Source organism: Amblyraja radiata, chromosome 1, assembly GCF_010909765.2.
Source record: "Amblyraja radiata isolate CabotCenter1 chromosome 1, sAmbRad1.1.pri, whole genome shotgun sequence".
Classification (NCBI taxonomy): Eukaryota; Metazoa; Chordata; class Chondrichthyes; order Rajiformes; family Rajidae; genus Amblyraja; species Amblyraja radiata.
The window spans coordinates 16148-41720 of NC_045956.1; the positions used below are offsets into that span (position 1 = coordinate 16148).

A 25573-nucleotide genomic window follows, 5' to 3' on the forward strand; every position below is an offset into this window, starting at 1 on the left:
AAAGGTCAGAGTGCTGGCGTAACTCGGCGAGTCGGGCAGCATCTCTGGAGAACACGGACTGGTGACGTTTCCAGTTGGGATCCTTCTACAGATTTCAGGGAATTTGAAGACTTCTGTTCAGAATTTTTCCAGTTCTCTCTCTTGCCCTCGAAGCTCAGCTGTTCAAATCCAAAGATGAATTGCCTTGTGGTCCTGGTAGCTGGTCTCATTCTCAGTGCCTCTCCGGGTAAGGAAATATAACTATTTTGTTGTCCTCTAGTTTAACTGTGGAAAGGCATTTTAGATTCTCAAGTGGGATTGGAATTCTTGGTTAGACATTTAGCCAGGGCCTGATTTACGTATAGGATTCATAGGTTAAAGCCTAGGGCCTCGAAATCTAGAGGGCCTCCAACCAAGGCAGGACACCAGCCGTTCAACTCTGGGGGGGCCCCCCTCTCTATCTCTCTCTTTGTCTGTGTCAGTCTCCGCCCGCCGTCCGTATCCGGGCCGCCGGGCCCCGCTCTCCACTCGCTCCTCATCCGCCGGCAGGGCAGGCCGCCTTGGACATGCGCACTGCTACAGCCAGCATACCCTCCCCCCTGCGCATGCGCATTGCCACGGCAACTGGTCGGCCCTGGGCACTTTCTCCCTGGCTTTGAATTGTGGGAGATCTGGCCGCCATTGCTGTCCGGCGCCACCTCGCCGCCACCGTTGAAAACCAACGCAGAATCACTCCCTGACCCTGGAGCTGGAGTAACTCCCTGGAGTAACTCTTGCTTCTGGTTTCCTGGTTTCCTGGTCCTCCATAAATATTCTAAATGGAATTTAAACTGGAGGTGATGGAGGGCTGAACAATAACAGCCTATTAACCATATAACCATATAACAATTACAGCACGGAAACAGGCCATCTCGACCCCTCTAGTCCGTGCCGAACACATAAACTCCCCTAGTCCCATATACCTGCGCTCAGACCATAACCCTCCATTCCTTTCCCATCCATATAACTATCCAATTTATTTTTAAATGATAAAAACGAACCTGCCTCCACCACCTTCACTGGAAGCTCATTCCACACAGCTACCACTCTCTGAGTAAAGAAGTTCCCCCTCATGTTACCCCTAAACTTCAGTCCCTTAATTCTCAAGTCATGTCCCCTTGTTTGAATCTTCCCTACTCTCAGTGGGAAAAGCTTTTCCACGTCAACTCTGTCTATCCCTCTCATCATTTTAAAAACCTCTATCAAGTCCCCCCTTAACCTTCTGCGCTCCAAAGAATAAAGCCCTAACTTGTTCAACCTTTCTCTGTAACTTAGTTGCTGAAACCCAGGCAACATTCTAGTAAATCTCCTCTGTACTCTCTCTATTTTGTTGACATCCTTCCTATAATTAGGCGACCAAAATTGTACACCATACTCCAGAATTGGCCTCACCAATGCCTTGTACAATTTTAACATTACATCCCAACTTCTATACTCAATGCTCTGATTTATAAAGGCCAGCACACCAAAAGCTTTCTTTACCACCCTATCTACATGAGATTCCACTTTCATGGAACTGTGCACAGTTATTCCCAGATCCCTCTGTTCACCTACATTCTTCAATTCCTACCATTTACCATGTACGTCCTATTTTGATTTGTCCTGCCAAGATGTAGCACCTCACACTTATCAGCATTAAACTCCATCTGCCATCTTTCAGCCACTCTTCCAACTGGCATAAATCTCTCTGTAGACTTTGAAACTCTTCTTCATTACCCGCAACCCCACCTATCTTAGTATCATCTGCATACTTACTAATCCAATTTACCACACCATCGTCCAGATCATTGATGTACATGACAAACAACAGTGGACCCAACACAGATCCCTGTGGCACCCCACTCGTCACTGGCCTCCAACCTGACAAACAACCATCCACCATTACTCTCTGGCATCTCCCATTCAGCCACTGTTGAATCCATCTTGCTACTCCACCATTAATACCCAACCATTGAACCTTCTTAACCAACCTTCCATGAGGAACCTTGTCAAAGGCCTTACTGAAGTCCATATACACAACATCCACTGCTTTACCCTCATCAATTTCCCGAGTAACATCTTCAAAAATTCAAGAAGATTAGTTAAACATGACCTTCCAGGCACAAATCCATGTTGACTGTTCCTAATCAGACCCTGTTATTGCATTTTATCTGTTTATTTATTGTGGATATATATACAGTGGGTTGCAAAAGTATTCATACCCCTTGAACTTTTCCACATTTTGTCACGTTACAACCACAAACGTAAATGTATTTTATTGGGATTTTATGTGATAGACCAACACAAAGTGGTGCATAATTGTGAAGTGGAAGGAAAATGATACATGGTTTTCAAATTTTTTTACAAATAAAATACTGAAAAGTGTGGCGTGCAAAAGTATTCAGCCCCCTTTACTCTGATACCCCTAAATAAAATCCAGTGCAACCAATTGCCTTCAGAAGTCACCTAATTAGTAAATAGAGTCCACTTGTGTGTAATCTAATCTCAGTATAAATACAGCTGTTCTGTGAAGGCCTCAGAGGTTTGTTAGAGAACATTAGTGAACAAACAGCATCATGAAGCCCAAGGAACACACCAGACAGGTCAGGGATAAAATTGTGGAGAAGTTTAAAGCAGGGTTAGGTTATAAAAAAATATCCCAAGCTTTGAACATCTCACGGAGCACTGTTCAATCCATCATCCGAAAATGGAAAGAGTATGGCACAACTGCAAACCTACCAAGACATGGCCGTCCACCTAAACTGACAGGCCGGGCAAGGAGAGCATTGATCAGAGAAGCAGCCAAGAGGCCCATGGTAACTCTGGAGGAGCTGCAGAGATCCACAGCTCAGTGGGAGAATCTGTCCACAGGACAACTATTAGTCGTGCACTCCACAAATCGGGCCTTTATGGAAGAGTGGCAAGAAGAAAGCCATTGTTGAAAAAAAGCCATAAGAAGTCCCGTTTGCAGTTTGCCACAAGTCATGTGGGGGACACAGCAAATATGTGGAGGAAGGTGCCCTGGTCAGATGAGACCAAAATTGAAGTTTTTGGCCTAAATGCAAAATGCTATGTGTGGCGGAAAACTAACACTGCACATCACCCTGAACACACCATCCCCACTGTGAAACATGGTGGTGGCAGCATCATGCTGTGGGGATGCTTTTCTTCAGCAGGGACAGGGAAGCTGGTCAGAGTTGATGGGAAGATGGATGGAGCCAAATACAGGGCAATCTTGGAAGAAAACCTGTTAGAGTCTGCAAAAGACTTGAGACTGGGGCGGAGGTTCACCTTCCAGCAGGACAACGACCCTAAACATACAGCCAGAGCTACAATGGAATGGTTTAGATCAAAGCATATTCATGTGTTAGAATGGCCCAGTCAAAGTCCAGACCTAAATCCAATTGAGAATCTCTGGCAAGACTTGAAAATTGCTGTTCACAGACGCTCTCCATCCAATCTGACTGAGCTTGAGCTATTTTGCAAAGAAGAATGGGCAAACATTTCAGTCTCTAGATGTGCAAAGCTGGTAGAGACATACCCCAAAAGACTTGCAGCTGTAATTGCAGCGAAAGGTGGTTCTACAAAGTATTGACTCAGGGGGGCTGAATACTTTTGCACGCCACACTTTTCAGTTTTTTATTTGTAACAAAATTTGAAAACTATGTATCATTTTCCTTCCACTTCACAATTGTGCACCACTTTGTGTTGGTCTATCACATAAAATCCCAATAAAATACATTTACGTTTGTGGTTGTAACGTGACAAAATGTGGAAAAGTTCAAGGGGTATGAAAACTTTTGCAAGCCACTGTATATATGGTCAATGGCGGAGAGCTAGGAATGGGAGGGGAAGGAGGGAGAAAGCAAGTACTATCTGAAATTAGAGAAGTCAATGTTCATACCGCTGGGGTGTAAACTACCCAAGCGAAATATGAGGTGCTGCTCTTCCAATTTGTGGTGGGCCTCACTCTGGCCACGGAGAAGGCCCAGGACAGAAAGGTCAGTTTCGGAATGGGAGAGGGAATTGAAGTGCTGAGCCACCGGGAGATCAGGTTGGTTATTGCGAACTGAGTGGAGGTGTTGTGCGAAGCGATCGCCAAGCCTGCGCTTGGTCTCACCGAGGTTGATCATACGCTGAATAATCCAACCACATTTTTGTTTGGAAGTGGAAAGAAATAATAGAAATTGCATTATTGGAACGTGTAAAAAGAGTTGAGATACAGTATTATAATTTTCCTGCATGTCATTGTGGTATATATCATGTCTTGATTGGTGAGTATGTTTAGTTTGTGACTTAATTTGAAACAGAAATAATATGTGAATGCTTCATTGAGCATAATTCCGACTGGTAACTACGCACTTCGTCCGAGCACATTATCGCACACGTCATGCAAGCCGTCTTAAATGACCACCTAAACTGTCATTTGGCAACTTAAAAAGATGCCTAGGTTGCCCGGCTGACAACAGAGAAAAAAAAATTGCAAGGTGCATAATATTTTTGACACTGTCATAGGCCTTTCTTACATATGCTGTCACAACGCACTGTAGTCTCTAAACAACCCTTCAGTAATTTTCCTTGCCCTCCATTTCAGAATAATAGTGTTTTAAGCCGATAACTCGACACTAGCACTGGCAATAAATAAATAAATATCGCAGCTTTCCAGCCACTTCTCTCATTGGCCATGCTCGGCTGCAAATCGGTGTCAATCTGGTGGACCATCTTCCTCTCATCGTGGGGGTGCGGGATTGGGAGGGGCCTCACAAGTGGAACAGCCTTGGGCCTCTCTTCATCTAAATCCGGCCCTGCATTTAGCTTGTGCGTGACTCGACAAGACGACTTTTAAACCAGTACAACCAGTTTGGATTTGGGAGGGTCTCGACCAAAACATGTAGAGAGTTTGTTACTGAATATGGAGTTAGTTATTGTCAAGTCAAGAGTGTTTTATTGTTATATGTCCCAGACAGAAGGAATGGTGACGTTTTAGGTCGAGACATTTCTTCCTTCTCTCCAGAGATGCTGCCTGTCCCGCTGAGTTACTCCAGCATTTTATGTCTATCTTCAGTGTAAACCAGCAGCTGCAGTTCCTTGCCACACACACGCGCACACGCACACACACACACACACACATGTACACATATAAAACAAACAATAATAGTGCAAAAAGGCAAAATTATACGTGTATATGTAGTTTAGATTCTACTTAGGCATTGTGTAGGATAATGCTAGTGTACGGGGTGATCACTGGTCGGCGCGGACTCGGTGGGCCGAATGGCCTGTTTACATGCTGTAAACATCAGAGGGCTCTACAGGAAGGAACTGCAGATGTTGGTTTACACCGAAAATAGACACAAACTGCTGGAGAAACAGCGGGTGAGGCAGCGAAGGAATAGGTGACGTTTCGGGTTGAGGCCCTTCCTCAGACTAATGGTCAGGGGAAAGGGAAATGAAAGAGATAGACGTTGATATCGAGAGATATTCAACAAATGAATGAAAGGTATGCAAAAAAGGTAAAGATGACAAAGGAAACAGGCCATTGTTAGCTGTGGGCGCGGTGAAACGAGTTAGAGACAATGAGACTCGACAAGACGACTTTTAAACCAGTACAACCAGTTTGGATTTGGGAGAGTCTCGACCAAAACATCACCTGTACCTCTTCTCCAGAGCGGCTGCCTGACCCGCTGAGTTACTCCAGCATTTTGTGTCGGTATTGTTCTATGTTTATTGAAAGTAGTTGCTCGTTTTCAGAGCAGCGGCAGAACGAGTTGCAGATGCCTCTCACACAACCTCCTCTGTTTTGTTCCCAATGTACAGGTAACACTTTGCAGTGTTACTCCTGCTTAGCATCAACGGAAAGATGCGTGGGTGATACTGTTAACTGCCCTGCGGGGGAGCGATGCTTCCTTTCGGTTGCAGAGGCTGGTAAGTACGAATGAATTTGAGATGCACACCTCTATTTAGAGATATAGCTTGTTCCATGCACCCACCACCCTTTGTGTGAAAAGGTTACCCCTCAGATTCCTATTAAATCTTTTCCCCATCACCTTAAACCTATGTCCTCTGGTCCTCGATTCCCCTACTCTGGGCAAGAGACTGAGCATCTACCTAATCTATTCCTCTCATGATTTTATACACCTCTATAGGATCACCCCTCATCCTCCTGTGCTCCAAGGAATAGAGACCCAGCCTACTCAACCTCTCCCTATAGCTCACACCCTCTAGTCCTGGCAACATCCTCGTAAAGATGTTAAGACTGTACGATTCTGTGAATAAATAACTGATTTACTCATAGAAATGTGAAAACTCAGTGGCATTCACACACAGGGTGGTGGGTGTATGGAACAAGCTGCCAGAGGAGGTAGTTGAGGCAGGGACTATCGCAATGTTTAAGAAACAGTTAGACAGGTACTTGGATCAGACAGGTTTGGAGGGATATGGACCAAGCGCAGGCAGGTGGGACTAGTGTAGCTGGGACATGTTGGCCAGTGTGGGCAAGTTGGGCTGAAGGGGCTGTATCCACGCTGTAACACTCTAAAATGATACATGAACTATGAATATAGAAATTATTTAACTGACCATTCTGTTTTCCAGTTGGTGTAAGGGCTTACCGCGCTGGATGTCTTCCCCCTGCTGCATGTAATTTCCAGCCAAATATCACAGGAGTCTCTTTGTCTGTCAGCTGCTGTAATACTGACCTCTGCAACGAGAGTGACCAAGTTAAATTATCTCTTCTGCTGTTCCCTGCTCTGGTCTCTGTCTGGTTTGCAATATTTATGTGAAGCAAGTGCATAATAATAATGCACAGTGCAAGCTTCTGGGTGCTTTTTGTCTGAAGATCAGGGATAATGAGTCTTAATAATTGATTTCCAAGAGACTAGCAACTTAATCTAACAAATGTGCAAATCCTTTTCATTCCAAAATCAGTAACCCTCATCCAGGTTCAGGATTAGTTCATCGATGGTGGTTAGTTCTATGGGTTCTGTAATTCCTCAATCTTCCAATTTACTATTTAGTTTGCTATTGATTTGAATTATGTTTTGGAACAGGTTACATATATATACAGCTTCAGTAACTCCAACAGAAGGCTGTGGAGGCCAAGGGAATTGATATTTTTACCGCAGAGATAGATAGATTCTTGATTAGGGCGGGTGTCAGGGGTTATGTGGAGAAGGCAGGAGAATGGGGTTAGGAGGGAGAGATAGCAATAGACTTTTGCGGAGCTCCGGAAAATAAAAGGCTCAACTACAACTTCCAACAACTTACCTGGATCAGAAAAACGGCAGATATCGGTGCCGTTTCGGACAAGCTGCTTGAGATCCTCAAGGCTCTCGCAATTTCGCGAGCTCCCGCAGCTGCGGGAATCCAGGACTTTAAACTTTCCCACACTGGCTGTGGAACTCCCGACCCGACTGCGGATCCCAGGTACTGTGCCTTGAAACCCCGGGATGACCCCCAGAGCCGACGGGCTGGATCTCCCAGCAACAACGGAGCTGCAGTTGCCGACTTTGAGGGAACCCCTGTTCGTTACGGAGCTGGAGCTGCCGTCTGTGAGGGAATCCCCGTTCCAGCGCAGGTCCGCAGAAACAGCAGGTACAGCAAGAACAGCACCTGGAAACAAAGGGGAAGCCTCCATTGTGTCCGGAAACGTGGCCGTCGGGCAGGACTTCAGGTCAGAATGAAGCGCAGGGGCCTCCGGCCCCCTCTCCCTACTATCCTACTGGCTAATGTACAGTCCCTTGAAAACAAAGTGGAGGACTTAAGGGCAAGACTGCTTTATCAAAGGGAGCTGAGGGAATGCTCTGTGTTCTGTTTCACAGAGACATGGCTCACCCCCAGCTCCCCAGACTCAGCGGTCCAGCCTGAAGGGTTCTCCATCCACCGCATGGACCGTACCCTGGCATCTGGGAAAGGGAGAGGAGGGGGCGTCTGCCTCATGGTCAACTCTGCGTGGTGTTCCGACGTGGCAGTCCTGTCCAACTCATGCTCTCCACACCTCGAACATCTGGAGGTGAAGTGCCGTCCCTTCTACCTCCCGAGAGAATTCACCTCCGTTATCCTGACCGCGGTCTACATCCCACCCCAGGCAGACGTCCGTCTGGCACTGGAGGAGCTGCAGGCCGTGGTCAACAAACACCAGACGTCTTACCCCGAGGCATTTACCACCATTGCTGGGGACTTCAATAAGGCGAACCTCAAGAAATCACTCCCCAACTTCCACCAACATGTCTCCTGCTGCACCAGAGGACCAAACACCCTCGACCACTGCTACACCACCATCAAGAATGCCTATCGTTCTATCCCTCGCCCTCACTTCGGTAAATCCGACCATACCGCGGTGCTGCTTCTTCCTGCCTACAAGCAGCAATTAAAGAGCGCACCCCCAGAAGTGAGGACAGCACAGAGCTGGTCGGGGGGGGGGCAGAAGAACAACTCCAGGACTGTTTGGAGTCTGTAGACTGGGCAATGTTCAAGGACTCGTCAACGGACTTGAACGAATACGCCACAGTCGTTACAGACTTTGTAAAGAAATGTGTGGAGGACTGCATCCCTACAAAAACCTTCCGAGTGTTTCCCAATCAGAAACCTTGGATGAACTTTGAGATCCGCACTCTCCTGAAGTCCAGACACAGGGCATTCACCTCCGATGATACAGTGGCCTACATGAAGACCAGATACGACCTTGGTAAGGCCATCAGAAAGGCCAAAAGGGACTTCTGCTCCAAACTGGAGGACGAGACAGATGTTCGGCAGCTGTGGCAGGGTCTGAATGCAATCACCTCCTACAAGGCAAAACCAGGAGGCAGCTCGAATGCCGGTGTAACATCACTCCCTGACGAGCTCAATGCATTTTACGCACGCTTTGACAGGGAGAATACTGATGTGCCTTCCCGATCCCCCATTCGCTGCGATGGCATTTCAGTCTCAGTCACAGAGGCCGATGTCAGGAAATCCTTCAGAGGGGTGAACCCCCGAAAAGCACCTGGTCCTGATGGTATACCCGGCCGTGTTCTAAAAACCTGTGCGGACCAACTGGCGGGAGTTTTTACGGACATTTTCAATCTCTCACTTCTGAGGTCTGAGGTCCCCACCTGCTTTAAAAGGGCATCAATTATACCGGTGCCCAAGAAGAGTAAGGTGACATGCCTCAATGACTATCGACCAGTGGCACTAACGCCGGTGGTGATGAAGTGCTTTGAGAGGTTGATCATGGAGCAAATCAATTCCTACATCGACAAAAACCTGGACCCACTGCAGTTCGCGTACCGCCACAACAGATCAACGGTGGATGCGATCTCGCTGGCCCTCCACTCCGCACTGGACCACTTGGACAACAAAAACTCATATGTCAGGCTGTTATTCATTGATTACAGCTCGGCATTTAACACAATCATCCCCTCCAAACTGGTTACCAAACTCGCAGAACTGGGTCTCTGCGCATCCCTCTGCAACTGGATCCTCGACTTCCTCGTCCACAGACCACAGTCTGTTCGTATTGGTGGAAATGTGTCAGCCTCAATAACAATCAGCACGGGAGCACCTCAAGGCTGCGTGCTCAGCCCCCTGCTGTACTCACTCTATACCCATGACTGCGTAGCGAACCACAGTGCGAACTCCATCATCAAGTTCGCTGACGACACCACTATTGTGGGGCGTATCACTGATGGGGATGAGTCAGAGTACAGAAGAGAGATCGAGCAACTGTCCATATGGTGCCAGCGCAATAACCTGGCCCTCAACACCAGCAAAACCAAGGAACTGATTGTGGACTTTGGAAGGAGTAGGAGGGGGACCCACAGCCCCATTTATATCAACGGGTCGATGGTTGAAAGGGTCAAGAGCTTCAAATTCCTGGGCGTGCACATCTCTGAAGATCTTTCCTGGTCCGAGAACACTAATGCAATCATCAAAAAAGCACATCAGCGCCTCTACTTCCTGAGAAGATTACGGAGAGTCGGATTGTCAAGGAAGACTCTCTCTAACTTCTACAGGTGCACAGTCGAGAGCATGCTGACCGGTTGCATCGTGGCTTGGTTCGGCAATTTGAGCGCCCTGGAAAGGAAAAGACTACAAAAAGTAGTAAACACTGCCCAGTCCATCATCGGCTCTGACCTTCCTTCCATCGAGGGGATCTATCGCAGTCGCTGCCTCAAAAGGCTGGCAGTATCATGAAAGACCCACACCATCCTGGCCACACACTCATCTCCCTGCTACCTTCAGGTAGAAGGTACAGGAGCCTGAAGACTGCAACAACCAGGTTCAGGAATAGTTACTTCCCCTCAGCCATCAGGCTATTAAACCTGGCTCGGACAAAACTCTGATTATTACCAACCACTTTCTGTTATTTGCACTATCAGTTTATTTATTCATGTGTGTATATATTCATATCATGGTATATGGACACATTTATCTGTTTTGTAGTAAATGCCTACTATTTTCTGTGTGCTTAAGCAAAGCAAGAATTTCATGACACATGACAATAAACTCACTTGAACTTGAACTTGAAGATAGATCAGCCATGATTGAATGGTGGGGTAGACTTGATGGGCCGAATGGCCTAATTCTGATCCTATCACTTACTGCATGACCTTATAACACTGTGTTTATCTCAGTAGGCTAGACAAGCATGTTATGATGGCAGCGCATGGACAACCTCCTTCAAGTTGAGAAAGGCAAAGCTAATACTTTCAAGAGAGAGCTAGATAGGGCTCCTAAAGATAGTGGAGTCAGGGGACATGGGGAGAAGGGGGTACTGATTGGGGATGATCAGCCATGATCATATTGAATGGCGGTGCTGGCTCGAAGGGCCGAATGGGCTCCTCCTGCACCTATTGTCCCTTGTCTAATACACAATGCTTGATATTTGCAATATTTTAATGATCTGTATAATAATAATAATAATAATAATAATATAACTTGTAGCGTGTACCATTACTCTGTTCATCTGTTGCCGCATCTCAATAAAGTACTGATTTTCAAAATAAAATGTGAGCGTTTTCATTCTTTCATAAGTTCCAGGAGCAGGATGAAGCCATTCGGCCCATCAAGACTACTCCGCCCTTCAATCATGGCCGATCTATCTTTCCCTCTCAACCTCTCCTCCCCATAACCCCTGACATTTGTACTAATCAAGAATCTGTCAAAGCCTCTATCAAATTCTTCAAAGCAATTTTATAAAGTGTCTCACACGTTATTATTACTACACTGTGTAATTCTGCGGCACGGTGGCGCAGCGGTAAAGTTGATGCCTCGCGGCGCCAGAGACCCGGGTTCCATCCTGACCACGGGTGTCGTCTCAACGGAGTTTGCACGTCCTCCTTGTGACTGCGTGGGTTTTCTCAGGGTGCTGCGGTTTCCTGCCACACTCCAAAGACGTACAGGTTTGCAGGTTAATCGACTTGGTACAATTGTAAATCTCATCTTGTCTGTGAGTGAGCGTGTTTGTTTGTTTGCCAGCTTTCATGATCCGAACTACGCCAAAACGGTACACAATAACGCTAAAATACCATCTTACTCACCATTGTCCTGTGTCAAGTTTTGTTCGGATTGATGTTATATTTTACATGATATTGACATTTAAAATTTTACAAAACCCCACTTTCTAGTATATTACTAAAACACTCATCTTTTCTGTGTGCATGTGATGTACTGAATTACGCCAAAATGGTTACAATAGTGCTACAATTTTTGGACCATCTTACACACAATTGTCGTGGTGTATTTTATCACAGTTTCCTTCATATTGATGTTATATTTTACAAGTTATTCACATTTTTAACTTCATATAATTATAACTTCAAGTGCAGTAGCAGTTGGCAGCTATGATGTCACAATGGGATCTAATTTACATAAACACCACTACATCACAATGGAATCTCATTAAATTGCAAATCTGGGATCGCTAATCTCATTTAGAATTATCCCTGTGTGGGGGTGGGATGGGGGGATGTGAGAGCCGACGCCACCCCCAATGTGAGGTTTCATTTAAAAAACATTGCGCTGTTCATTGTGGAGGGGTGGAATAGTGTAGGGGGTTCATTTACAAAATTAATTCGTTATTTTAATTGTTTAGGGGTGGGATGGGGGGCAGTGAGCACAGTCGCTTTCCACCTCCCCCCCCCCCCCCCCCGCACATGGGGTTGATTGAGAATTGTTATTTACACATTGTGTTTAATGGCAGAGTGGGATAGGGTAGCAGGGTGATAGAGGGAGAGGAGGGGGCAGGGAGGGGTGAGGGGGTATGGAGGGGAGAGGGGTTATGGAGGGAGGGAGGGAGGGTGTGACTTGAGGGTAGGGGAAAGGAGAGGTAAGGGAGGGAGTGGATGAGGGGAGGAGGAGAGGAAGAGGAGAGGAGAGAAGTGGTAGGGTGAAGAGGAAAGGAAGGAGTGTTAGGGGATGAGGTGAAAGGAGCCGCACCTGTGCAGTAGGGGGCTATATATGAGTGGTGGAATATTGCGTTGGGGGGATGGGTTACATTGGGGGACCGGATGAGTGGTGAAAATGGGTTGCATTGGGGGAACGGGTGAGTGGTGGAATATTACATTGGGGGAGCAGGGCCCAACAGGTCCTGATGGAGTATATTACTAAAACTCTGATCTTGTTTGTTTCTATGGTGTGTGTCTGTGTGCCTGTCTGTGTGCCTGTCTGTGTGTAGATGGCTGCCCATGTGATTCTGAAATTATTTTTTTTATTTTTATTTTTTTATTTATTTATTAGAAGTAGACATATTATAAAATGTAGTTACATATTATAGTAAAAAAACTTTTCATATACATCAGTCATACATTATTAAAATTTTCCATTATCAATTACTTCTGCTTCTAGTGTTTTTATTTTTTATCGAAAGAGGGAAAAAGAGTGGGTAGAAAGTTACAAATAAAAAAGATAGCAAAAAAAAACAAAAAAACACACAACAGAAAAACAAGGGAGGTGGAATGGGTTACCTGTAATACATCAATGGAGATAGGTTCGTAGGTTATAAAGTATAGTTTTTCATCTATTCCTGAGTTCAAGTTTCAGCTGGGTCCTCGTGCTGTGCCAATCTATCCCTTCAGATAGTTAATGAATGGAGCCCAAATTTTATGGAAAAGATCTTGTTTGTCCATTAAGACAAGTCTAATTCTTTCTAAGTATAGGGTCTCCGACATTTCCGTAATCCACATTTTAATTGTGGGGGTTGTAGGGCCTTTCCAAAATTTTAATATTAATTTTTTTCCGGTTATTATACTGTAATTGAGGAAATTTCTTTGGTTTGTTGTGAGTGTTAAGCTTTGTTCTGATATTCCAAGCATTATTAATTTTGTGTCTGGGTCCAGTTTTGTATTAATAACTTCTGAAGTTATTTCAAAAATATCAGTCCAGAAATGTTTAAGTTTTATACAGTTTGCAAACGTATGTGTTAAATTAGCCTCTAAATATAGACATTTATCACAAATAGGAGAGATTTGTGGGAAGATTCTATTTAGTTTTATTTTAGAGAATTCGTATTCCACTATGTATTATGGGGTTTTCTTTATAGGTTTTTTTGTGCAGGTTTTTTTGTGCTGTTTTGTGGGGGCAAATATGATCGGTCCAATATCAAAAGGTAGACAGTCTTCCTTTTCCATCATTAGCCAATCTGGTTGTTGATCCATTTCTTCCAGCCAGAAATTCATGTTTTTAATATGGACTGCCCAAAAATAAAATAAGAAATTTGGCAAAGCCAGACCTCCATTTATCTTTGAGAGGGAGAGGAGAGAAGTGGAAGGGTGAAGAGGAAAGGAAGGAGTGTTAGGGGATGAGGTGAAAGGAGCCGCACCTGTGCAGTAGGGGGCTATATATGAGTGGTGGAATATTGCGTTGGGGGGATGGGTTACATTGGGGGACCGGATGAGTGGTGAAAATGGGTTGCATTGGGGGAACGGGTGAGTGGTGGAATATTACATTGGGGGAGCAGGGCCCAACAGGTCCTGATCGAGTATATTACTAAAACTCTGATCTTGTTTGTTTCTATGGTGTTTGTCTGTGTGCCTGTCTGTGTGCCTGTCTGTGTGTAGATGGCTGCCCATGTGATTCTGAAATTATACCAAAACGGTATACGATAGTGTTACAATTTTAGGACCACCTTACTCATCATTCTCCTGTGGCGTGGTGTATCAAATTTTGTTCACATTTATGGTATATTTTACAAGTTAATCACATTTAAAACTTCACAAAATGCCACTTTGAGAAAAATGTCTTCCATCTGCAATAGCAGTTAGCAGCTATGACGTCACAATGGGATCTAATTTACATAAATTGCCTGTCAACAGTGTTCCACCCAGTGCAATGAGATATTTTTTACATTGTTGTAAGGAGAGGGAGCGAGTGCGGGAGGGGAGGAGTAGAAATGTTATTTAAACATTGTGTTTAGTGTGGTGGAGTGGATGGGGGTAGGGAGTGGAGAGTGGTTATGGAAGGAGGGAGGGAGCGGCAGAAGGTAGGAGATAGGAGAGGGACGGAGAGGTGAGGGAGGGAGTAGAGGAGGGAAGAGGAGAGGGGAGAGAAGAGGGAGGGTGAAGAGAAGGGGGATGAAGTGTTGGGGGATGAAGGGAAATGAGTAGCACCTGCGCAGCTGAGGGCTATGGGTGAGTGGTGGAATATTGTGTTGGGGGAACGGGTTGCTTTGGGGAACGGGTGAGTGGTGGAATAATGGGTTGGGGGAACAGGGCCCAACGGGTCCCACTTGGTCTTGTTACACCTAAAATCCAGTCACAGAACCACAAAAATAATGTAGGAGCCATTTATATTTAGGCCAGTTACTGTTGGCATATTTTATTATTTTGTCTAGATTTTTCTAGCAGTATTATTTTGGGCACTTGAGGGCAGTCATTTGATGATAGAGGGGGGTTACATTTGGGCTTGGGGGACAGGAACTCTGACCAGACATAGGAAGTGGAGAGTACACAGTTCCCATCATATCACAGAGAACTGAAAGTTACAATTTGTATGAGAATAAGGAGAACCTGGAATGTTCATCTCTTTGTTTGTACAACTACTTCAGAGGGCTAGTATGGAGATTATGGGCCGAATGGATTCTTGGGCTAGCAGCTCAGGACTGTTGGGCCGGCAGCTCAGTCACTCAGGCCTGGTGGGCTGGCAGCTCAGAAACTGCCAGAAATTCTGCCCAAAACAGGTAAGAGATTCTGTGAGAGAGAAGGGGGAGACGGCGGTGAATCAATTTTAGACATTTTTCATCTTTTTTTGGAGATCACAGCAATGAAGGAGGAAAGTCTATCCTGGCCTGGATCTCACAGGGAGCCAATGAGGGAGGCAGAAAAATACTGGGGTGAGGTTTAATACTTGCAGGGGGAATACTTACTGATGGGCCAAAGAAACTGCACTAGTGCTAGTACAGGCCTGATGGGCCGAAGGGATTCTATTAAAAATCTGAGTGAAATTACAGTAGAAAGGCACTTTTTCTGGACTTTTCCATTTCAATTTCAAGCATAGGGCAGGCCAAATAACTCATTTCATTTTCATTTCCATTTCCATAGGAAGGACTGCGAGTAAGATGGCGATAAAATCATAGCGATATAGGTAGCGTTTTTTCTAAAATCAATTAACATAGACAGGAAGTGGTCAAGATGAGACTTTTAATATAATAATAGATAGATGTAGAGAGGTGGTTATCTGAAGTAGGACAACAAACTACACACTCCATAGCTGAAGGTGCCATACAACAGATTGTTGTAGAATCAGAAAATGGACCTGAAGATTGTGTTTCAAATGTCTCAAAACAAATATCAAGCCACAAATCTAATTCTTCTTCATGTGCCATTCGGCCCATCAAGTCTACTCCACCATTCAATCGTGGCTGACCAATCTCTCCCACCTAACTGCATTCTCCTGCCTTCTCCCCATAACCTCTGACACCCGTACTAATCAAGAATTTATCTATGCCTTAAAATATCCATTGACTTGGCCTCCACAGCCTTCTGTGTCAATGGATTCCACAGATTCACCACCCTCTGACTAAAGAAATTCCTCCTCATCTCCTTCCTGAAGGAACGTCCTTTAATAAGCGGGTTCGGTATCTTGATAAATGCAAGGAATCGTGGGATTTGTCAAAGGTCATTCGGGATAAACAAGCTAACTCAATGCTGAATAAACAGTGTATAAATTGTTAACTATTCTACCAATGAAGTAATCTAGAATTCTGTCAACTCAACAGCTTCCTGTCCTTGCTCTGCTTAAGAAACAACTGCAAATGCTGGAGAAATCGAAGGCAGACAAAAATGCTGGAGAAACTCAGCGGCAGCATCTATGGAGCGAAGGAATAGGTGACATTTGGGGTCGAGACCCTTCTTCAGTCTACTTCTTGTTCTGCTGTTCACACACTACTCACACACTCCCAGTTGTAGTTCAGTTCATTCATCTGCAATTGTGAGATATTCATAAAGTTAAAGAATTTATTACTTTCATTTAATCCTTAATGTGTTTGCTACTGGAATAAGGAAATATTACTTGTGTTTGAAACATTTTCTTATCTTTATTCATAATTTATGTGTAAAAATATATTGAATCTGAGGCAGGCAGCGACTGTCCCCGTATGATGTGGGCTGTTGCTTCACCTACAGGTGGCGTGAATGTACCGGTAAGGCAAAGATTCATCTCTGAGGAAAACTGAGTACACTTGGTCTAGTATATTACTAAAACTCATCTTGTATGTGTGCGTGAGTGTTCGTCATAGCCTGAATTACACCAAAGCAGTACACTAGAGCGCTAAAACATTTGGACCACTTTCCTCGCCATTCTCCTGTGGTGTGGTGTATCAAGTTTCGTTCACATTGATGGTATATTTTACAAGTTATTCACATTTAAAACTTTACAAAATGCCACTTTGAGAAAATGTGGATCTCATTTACATAAATTGCTTGTCAGCAGTGTCCATTGGCAGTTAGCAGCGTATGACTGTCAGAACTGAACGAGGAGGAGGACACAAATGCAGGCTCAGACACAGGGCAGATCAGTCTTCTGCGTTTAATCGGTCCAAGTCAGTACACAGGTAGGCAAAACAGAGGCAACAGTACCATATAGGAGCAGGCAAGAACCAGTGGTCGAAAATACAGGCAAAGGTCGAGATCACAAGGTCACAAGATTTCGAGAGCTGGAACGAGGTGATACCAAGTAGCATACACCACGAACTGGCAATGGGAAGTAAAACACAAAAGGCTTAAATACAGACTAGCAGGGGATAACGAGACACAGGTGAAACACATCAGGGCGTGGCCAACAATCACATGAGGGTAAACGACCTGACAGGAAATGGGACCTGAAACAAGAGGAGATGTGAGACACCAAAATAAAACAAGAATGCAAACTCTAATACTAAAAACCAATAAGAAACAGAAACTAGATCAAACGCGAGACCTGACAATGACGTCACAATGGGATATAATTTACATAAACTGCCCGTCAACAGTGTTCCACCCAGGGCTAGCGAGAGGGTCGTCAGATCAGATCAGCCCAGGTTGCCGAGTGGCCGAAGGGCAGATTTTAATGTGTTGTTATTAAACTGTTACATCTGTGCGGCATCTCTGGAGAACACAGATAGGTACAAAGTGCTGGAGTAACTCAGCGGGTCAGGCAGCATCTCTGGAGAACATGGATAGGTACAAAGTGCTGGAGTAACTCAGTGGGTCAGGCAGCATCTGTGGAGAACATGGATAGGTACAAAGTGCTGGAGTAACTCAGTGGGTCAGGCAGCATCTCTGGAGAACATGGATAGGTACAAAGTGCTGGAGTAACTCAGTGGGTCAGGCAGCATCTCTGGAGAACATGGATAGGTACAAAGTGCTGGAGTAACTCAGTGGGTCAGGCAGCATCTCTGGAGAACATGGATAGGTACAAAATGCTGGAGTAACTCAGTGGGTCAGGCAGCATCTCTGGAGAACATGGATGGATATTGATAAACATAACAATGATATCAATCAATCAATCAACCTTTATTGTCATCTTGCAAAGCAACAGTTGTACAATGCAAAATGAGAAGACGTTTCCCAGGGAATACCGGAGCATCGCACATGAAACTTAAACATTTCACACATAATAACTGTAAAAACAATCCCTGATGAAACAGTTAAAAGCAGGTAAAACAGCAACATTAAAATACAGTAAAACCAATCATTAAAATGTCCAGGGCAGCTGATTTGAGTGGCCAGTACCAGAGTTATTAAATTGTCAGTGCAAAGCCGCAGAATCAGGTGACTGTGAGTACAGAGTGACTGAGATATTGATACAGAGGGATCAGGATTACATTAATACCAGGTATAACCTAAATATGAGTCCAGTGTCAAAATACACAGTGAATATAGACCTCCCGGTCTCTATGTAAATATAATTAAAGCTTTAAAAGAAAACTTATATATGTAGAAAAAAACCAAAAATATAAAAAGAAAGAAAAAAGAAAAAGGGAAAAACAAAACCCCACCTAAACTAAAGAAAAACAAAACAAAGCAAAACAGAATGTGAGCTGAGAATTTCAACAATTTAAGTCTGTTTGTCGTCATGTCTGTTCCACCCTATAGAGGTAAAATAGTTTTTATAACGTTTAGAGAGGGAGCAATTTATGTTGTGTGAAAGTGTTGAATACATTTCCCCCAAGTCTTCTCAAATTTAACCAAGGGTTCAACAATGTCCAAACCACGCGAATGATCTTTTTCTGCTTTCAGTTTCAATTCCGATTTCCAATTAGTTTTTCGTGAAACAGACCACATCTCTGCGAGGCAGTCTACCACGACTGAAGGCTGTTACACAACACGAATAACCCGTTACAAACTGCCGGGAGAAATCAGAAACAATGGTTCTGAACTTAAAGAAAGGTAACTTTGAGGGTATGAGACGTGAATTGGCCAAGATTGACTGGCAATTAATTCTAAAAGGGTTGACGGTGGATATGCAATGGAAGACATTTAAAGACTGCATGGATGAACTACAAAAATTGTTCATCCCAGTTTGGCAAAAGAATAAATCAGGGAAGGTAGTGCATCCGTGGATAACAAGGGAAATCAGGGATAGTATCAAAGCGAAGGATGATGCGTACAAATTAGCCAAAAAAAACAGCATACCGGAGGACTGGGAGAAATTCAGAGACCAGCAGAGGAGGACAAAGGGCTTAATTAGGAAAGGAAAAATAGATTATGAAAGAAAACTGGCAGGGAACATAAAAACTGACTGCAAAAATTTTTATAGATATGTGAAAAGAAAGAGATTAGTTAAAACAAATGTAGGTCCCTTGCAGTCAGAAACGGGTGAGTTGATCATGGGGAACAAGGATATGGCGGACCAATTGAATAACTACTTTGGTTCCGTCTTCACTAAGGAAGACATAAATAATCTGCCGGAAATAGCAGGGGACCGCGGGTCAAAGGAGTTGGAGGAATTGAGTGAAATCCAGGTTAGCCGGGAAGTGGTGTTGGGTAAATTAAATGGATTAAAGGCCGATAAATCCCCAGGGCCAGATAGGCTGCATCCCAGAGTACTTAAGGAAGTAGCTCCAGAAATAGTGGATGCATTAGTAATAATCTTTCAAAACTCTTTAGATTCTGGAGTAGTTCCTGAGGATTGGCGGGTAGCAAACGTAACCCCACTTTTTAAGAAGGGAGGGAGAGAGAAAACGGGGAATTACAGATCAGTTAGTCTAACATCGGTAGTGGGGAAACTGCTAGAGTCAGTTATTAAAGATGGGATAGCAGCACATTTGGAAAGTGGTGAAATCATTGGACAAAGTCAGCATGGATTTACAAAAGGTAAATCATGTCTGACGAATCTTATACAATTTTTCGAGGATGTAACTAGTAGCGTGGATAGGGGAGAACCAGTGGATGTGGTGTATCTGGACTTCCAGAAGGCTTTCGACAAGGTCCCACATAAGAGATTAGTTTACAAACTTAAAGCACACGGCATTGGGGGTTCAGTATTGATGTGGATAGAGAACTGGCTGGCAAACAGGAAGCAAAGAGTAGGAGTAAACGGGTCCTTTTCACAATGGCAGGCAGTGACTAGTGGGGTACCGCAAGGCTCAGTGCTGGGACCCCAGCTATTTACAATATATATTAATGATCTGGATGAGGGAATTGAAGGCAATATCTCCAAGTTTGCGGATGACACTAAGCTGGGGGGCAGTGTTAGCTGTGAGGAGGATGCTAGGAGACTGCAAGGTGACTTGGATAGGCTGGGTGAGTGGGCAAATGTTTGGCAGATGCAGTATAATGTGGATAAATGTGAGGTTATCCATTTTGGTGGCAAAAACAGGAAAGCAGACTATTATCTAAATGGTGGCCGACTAGGAAAAGGGGAGATGCAGCGAGACCTGGGTGTCATGGTACACCAGTCATTGAAAGTGGGCATGCAGGTGCAGCAGGCAGTGAAGAAAGCGAATGGTATGTTAGCTTTCATAGCAAAAGGATTTGAGTATAGGAGCAGGGAGGTTCTACTGCAGTTGTACAGGGTCTTGGTGAGACCACACCTGGAGTATTGCGTACAGTTTTGGTCTCCAAATCTGAGGAAGGACATTATTGCCATAGAGGGAGTGCAGAGAAGGTTCACCAGACTGATTCCTGGGATGTCAGGACTGTCTTATGAAGAAAGACTGGATAGACTTGGTTTATACTCTCTAGAATTTAGGAGATTGAGAGGGGATCTTATAGAAACTTACAAAATTCTTAAGGGGTTGGACAGGCTAGATGCAGGAAGATTGCTCCCGATGTTGGGGAAGTCCAGGACAAGGGGTCACAGCTTAAGGATAAGGGGGAAATCCTTTAAAACTGAGATGAGAAGAACTTTTTTCACACAGAGAGTGGTGAATCTCTGGAACTCCCTGCCACAGAGGGTAGTCGAGGCCAGTTCATTGGCTATATTTAAGAGGGAGTTAGATGTGGCCCTTGTGGCTAAGGGGATCAGAGGGTATGGAGAGAAGGCAGGTACGGGATACTGAGTTGGATGATCAGCCATGATCATATTGAATGGCGGTGCAGGCTCGAAGGGCCGAATGGCCTACTCCTGCACCTAATTTCTATGTTTCTATGTTTCTATGTTTCTATCAGCAGTCATCAGTAATTGGGTCTTTTCCTTGCCTCTGTAAAAGACCATCCCATAGTCAAAATCACAAGGGATTTTCAATAAAGGCCCATAGTGCTGGCGTAACTCGGCGAGTCGGGCAGCATCTCTGGAGAACAATCTGGTGACGTTTCCAGTTGGGATCCTTCTACAGATTTCAGGGAATCTGAAGACTTATGTTTGAAAATTGTTCCAGTTCTCTCTCTTGCCCTCGAAGCTCAGCTGTTCAAATCCAAAGATGAATTACCTTGTGGTCCTGGTAGCTGGTCTCATTCTCAGTGCCTCTCCGCGTAAGGAAATAAAACTGTTTAAGAAGGAACTGCAGATGCTGGAAAATCGAAGGTAGACAAAAATGCTGGAGAAACTCAGCGGGTGCAGCAGCATCTATGGAGCGAAGGAAATAGGCAACATTTCGGGCGAATCCTTTGGTCTGAAGAAGGGTTTCGGCCCGAAACGTTGCCTGTTTCCTTCGCTCCTAGATGCTGCTGCACCCGCTGAGTTTCTCCAGCATTTTTGTGTACCAAGGAAATATAACTATGTTGTTGTCCTCTAGTTTAACTGTGGAAAGGCATTTTAGATTCGCAAGTGGGATTGGAATTCTTGGTTAAACATTAAGCTGTGTGTTCGTTCACATGTAGAGAGTTTGTTACTGAATATGGAGTTAGTTATTGTCACGTCCAGAGTGTTTTATTGTTATATGTCCCAGATAGAAGGAATTGTGACGTTTCAGGTCGAGACCCTTCTTTCTTCTCTCCAGAGATGCTGCCTGTCCCGCTGAGTTACTCCAGCATTTTATGCCTATCTTCAGTGTAAACCAGCATCTGCAGTTCCTTGCCACACACACACACACACACACGCACACATACACACACACACACACACACACACGCACACACACACACACACACACACACACGCACACACACACACACACACACACACACACACACACACACACACACACACACACACACACACACACACACACACACACACACACACACACACACACACACACACATGAAGCAAACAATAATAGTGCAAAAGCCAAAACTATACATGTATAGCTAGTACATCCAATGGGCTGACGTGGCAGCGGGACAGGCAGCATTTCTGGAGAGAAGGAATAGTTGACGTTTCAGCACCAGAACCAGGGGCCACAGTTTAAGAATAAGGAATAAGGAGTAAGCCATTTAGAACGGAGACGAGGAAACACTTTTTCTCACAGAGAGTTGTGAGTCTGTGGAATTCTCTGCCTCAGAGGGCGGTGGAGGCCGGTTCTCTGGATACTTTCAAGAGAGAGCTAGATAGGGCTCTTAAAGATAGTGTAGTCAGGGGATATGGGGAGAAGGCAGGAACGGGGTACTGATTGGGGATGATCAGCCATGATCACATTGAATGGCTCGAAGGGCCAAATGGCCTACTCCTGCAACCTATTGTCTATTGAGACCCTTCTTCACACTGAGAGTCAGGGGAAAGGGAAACGAGAGAGATAGACAGTGATATCGAGAGATATTCAACAAATGAATGATAGGTATGCAAAAAGGAAAAGATGGTAAAGGAAACAGGCCATTGTTAGCTGTGGGCGAGATGAAACGAGTTACAAACAATGAGACTCGAGAAGATTTGGGAGAGTCTCGACCAAAACATCACCTGTACCTCTTCTCCAGAGCGGCTGCCTGACCCGCTGAGTTACTCCAGCATTTTGTGTCGGTATTGTTTTATGTTTATTGAAAGGAGTTGCTCGTTTTCAGAGCAGCGGCAGAGCGAGCTGCAGATGTCTCTCACACAACCTCCTCTGTTTTGTTCTCAATGTACAGGTAACTCTTTGAAGTGTTATTTCTGCTTAGGATCAACTCAAAGATGTGTGACTAATACTATTAACTGCTCTGCGGGGGAGCGATGCTACCTTGTGGTTGCAGAGGGTGGTAAGTACGAATGAATTTGAGATGCACACCTCTATTTAGAGATATAGCTTGATCCATGCACCCACCACACTTTGTGTGAAAAGGTTACCCCTCAGATTCCTATTAAATCTTTTCCCCTTCACCTTAAACCTATGGCCGCTGGTCCTCGATTTCCCTACTCTGGGCAAGAGACTCTGAGCATATACCCAATCTATTCCTCTCCTGATTTTATACACCTCTATAGGATCACCCCGTCATCCTCCTGCGCTCCAAGGAATAGAGACCCAGCCTACTCAACCTCTCCCTATAGCTCACACCCTCTAGTCCTGGCAACATCCTCGTAAAGATGTTAAGACTGTACGATTCTGTGAATAAATAGCTGATTTACTCATAGAAATGTGAAAACTCAGTGGTATTCACACACAGGGTGGTGGGTGTATGGAACAAGCTGCCAGAGGAGGTAGTTGAGGCAGGGACTGTCGCAATGTTTAAGAAACAGTTAGACAGGTACTTGGATCGGACAGGTTTGGGGGATATGGACCAAGCGCAGGCAGGTGGGACTAGTGTAGCTGGGACATGTTGGCCGGTGTGGGCAAGTTGGGCTGAAGGGCCTGTATCCACGCTGTAACACTCTAAAATGATACATGAACTATGAATATAGAAATTATTTAACTGACCATTCTGTTTTTCCAGCTGGTGTAAAGGGTTACCGCGCTGGATGTGCTCCCATGCTGAATGTAATATCCGGCCAAATATCACAGAAGTCTCTGTCTCTGTCAGCTGTTGTAATACTGACCTGTGTAACGCGAGTGACCAAGTTAAATTATCTCTTCTGCTGTTCCCTGCTCTGGTCTCTGTCTGGTTTGCAATATTTATGTGAAGCAAGTGCATAATAATAATGCACAGTGCAATCTTCTGGGTGCTTTTTGTCTGAAGATCAGGGATAATGAGTCTTAACACTTGATTTCCAAGAGATGAGCAACTTAATCTAACTGATGTGCAAATCCTTTTCATTCCAAAATCAGTAACCCTCATCCAGGTTCAGGATTAGTTCATCGATGGTGGTTAGTTCTATGGGTTCTGTAATTCCTCAATCTTCCAATTTATTATTTAGTTTGCTATTGATTTGAATTATGTTTTGGAGCAGGTTACATATATATATACAGCTTCAGTAACTCCAACAGAAGGCTGTGGAGACCAAGGGAATTGATATTTTTACCGCAGAGATAGATAGATTCTTGATTAGGGCGGGTGTCAGGGGTTATGTGGAGAAGGCAGGAGAATGGAGGCATAGATCAGGCATGATTGAATGGCGGAGTATACTTGATGGGCCAAATGGCCTAGTTCTGCTCCTATCACCTACTGCATGACCTTATAACACTGTGTTTACCTCAGGAGGCTAGACAAGCATGTTATGATGGCAGCGCATGGACAACCTCCTTCAAGTTGACAAAGGCAAAGCTAATACTTTCAAGAGAGAGCTAGATAGGGCTCCTAAAGATAGCGGAGTCATGGGTTATGGGGAGAAGGCAGGAACGGGGTACTGATTGGGGATGATCAGCCATGATCACATTGAATGGCGGTGCTGGCTCGAAGGGCCGAATGGCCTACTCCTGCACCTATTGTCTATTGTCTAATACACCATGCTTGATATTTGCAATATTTTAATGATCTGTATAATAATAATAATAATAATAATAATATAACTTGGAGCGTGTACCATTACTCTGTTCATCTGTTGCCACATCTCAATAAAGAACTGATTTTCAAAATCAAATGTGAGCGTATTTCATTCTTTCATAAGTTCCAGGAGCAGGATTAAGCCATTCGGCCCATCAAGTCTACTCCGCCCTTCAATCATTGCTGATCTATCTTTCCCTCTCAAACCCATTCTCCCCATAACCCCTGACACTTGTACTAAGGAACAATCTGTCAAAGCCTCTATCAAATTCTGCAAAGCAATTTTATAAACTGCCTCACATGTTATTATTACTACACTATATAATTCAGCGGCACGGTGGCGCAGCGGTAGAGTTGATGCCTCGCGGTGCCAGAGACCCGGGTTCCATCCTGACCACGGGTGTTGTCTGTACGGAGTTTGCACGTTTTCCCTGCGACTGTGTGGGTTCTCTCCGGGTGCTGCGATTTCCTGCCACACTACAAAGACGTACAGGTTTGTAGGTTAATTGCCTTGGTACAATTGCAAATCTCATCTTGTCTGTGAGTGAGCGTGTTTGTATGTTTTCCAGCTTTTCATGATCTGAACTAGACCATAACGATACACTGTAGCACTAAAATACCACCTTAAGGTACAGGAGCCTTAAGACTGCAACGACCAGGTTCAGGAATAGCTACTTCCCACAGCCATCAGGCTATTAAACCTGGCTCGGACAAAACTCTGAACATTAATAACCCATTATTTGTTATTTGCACTTTATCAGTTTATTTATTCATGTGTTTTGTAGTCAATGCCTACTATGTTCTGTTGTGCTGAAGCAAAGCAAGAATTTCATTGTCCTATCAGGGACACATGACAATAAACTCACTTGAACTTACTCACCATTGTCCTGTGTCAAGTTTTGTTCAGATTGATG

General features: G+C 44.5%; 1 protein-coding gene and 1 long non-coding RNA gene across 4 annotated transcripts; both read left to right on the forward strand.

The window, feature by feature from the left end:
- On the forward strand, nt 1–24167 carry LOC116990371 (CD59 glycoprotein-like). Of its 3 annotated transcripts, none has more exons than XM_033048018.1 (3): nt 1–226; nt 5812–5919; nt 23673–24167. In XM_033048018.1, the coding sequence occupies exons 1-3, from the start codon at nt 175–177 to the stop codon at nt 23870–23872; spliced, it is 360 nt and encodes a 119-aa protein (XP_032903909.1). In that variant the 5' UTR covers nt 1–174; the 3' UTR covers nt 23873–24167. The 3 variants fall into 3 exon arrangements, 2 of the variants coding, with proteins under 2 accessions (XP_032903909.1, XP_032903993.1); XM_033048102.1 differs by lacking the exon at nt 23673–24167 and adding an exon at nt 6589–6832 and having other exon boundaries at nt 7–226; XR_004416552.1 differs by lacking the exons at nt 1–226; nt 5812–5919 and adding exons at nt 21150–21362; nt 22893–23000 and having other exon boundaries at nt 23673–23729.
- On the forward strand, nt 10547–22448 carry LOC116990566. Its single transcript, XR_004416577.1, has 3 exons — nt 10547–10715; nt 17085–17090; nt 22404–22448. It is a non-coding gene; the product is annotated as an uncharacterized LOC116990566 (long non-coding RNA).
- Nucleotides 24168–25573: the final 1406 nt, after the last annotated feature.

Excerpts from the sequence above, each read along its gene's own strand:
- LOC116990371 (XM_033048018.1), top strand. The coding sequence starts at position 175 with ATGAATTGCCTTGTGGTCCTGGTAGCTGGTCTCATTCTCAGTGCCTCT. Across the intron at positions 227-5,811 it reads CATTCTCAGTGCCTCTCCGG|GTAACACTTTGCAGTGTTAC; the intron begins GTAAGGAAATAT and ends CCCAATGTACAG. Across the intron at positions 5,920-23,672 it reads CCTTTCGGTTGCAGAGGCTG|CTGGTGTAAAGGGTTACCGC; the intron begins GTAAGTACGAAT and ends CTGTTTTTCCAG.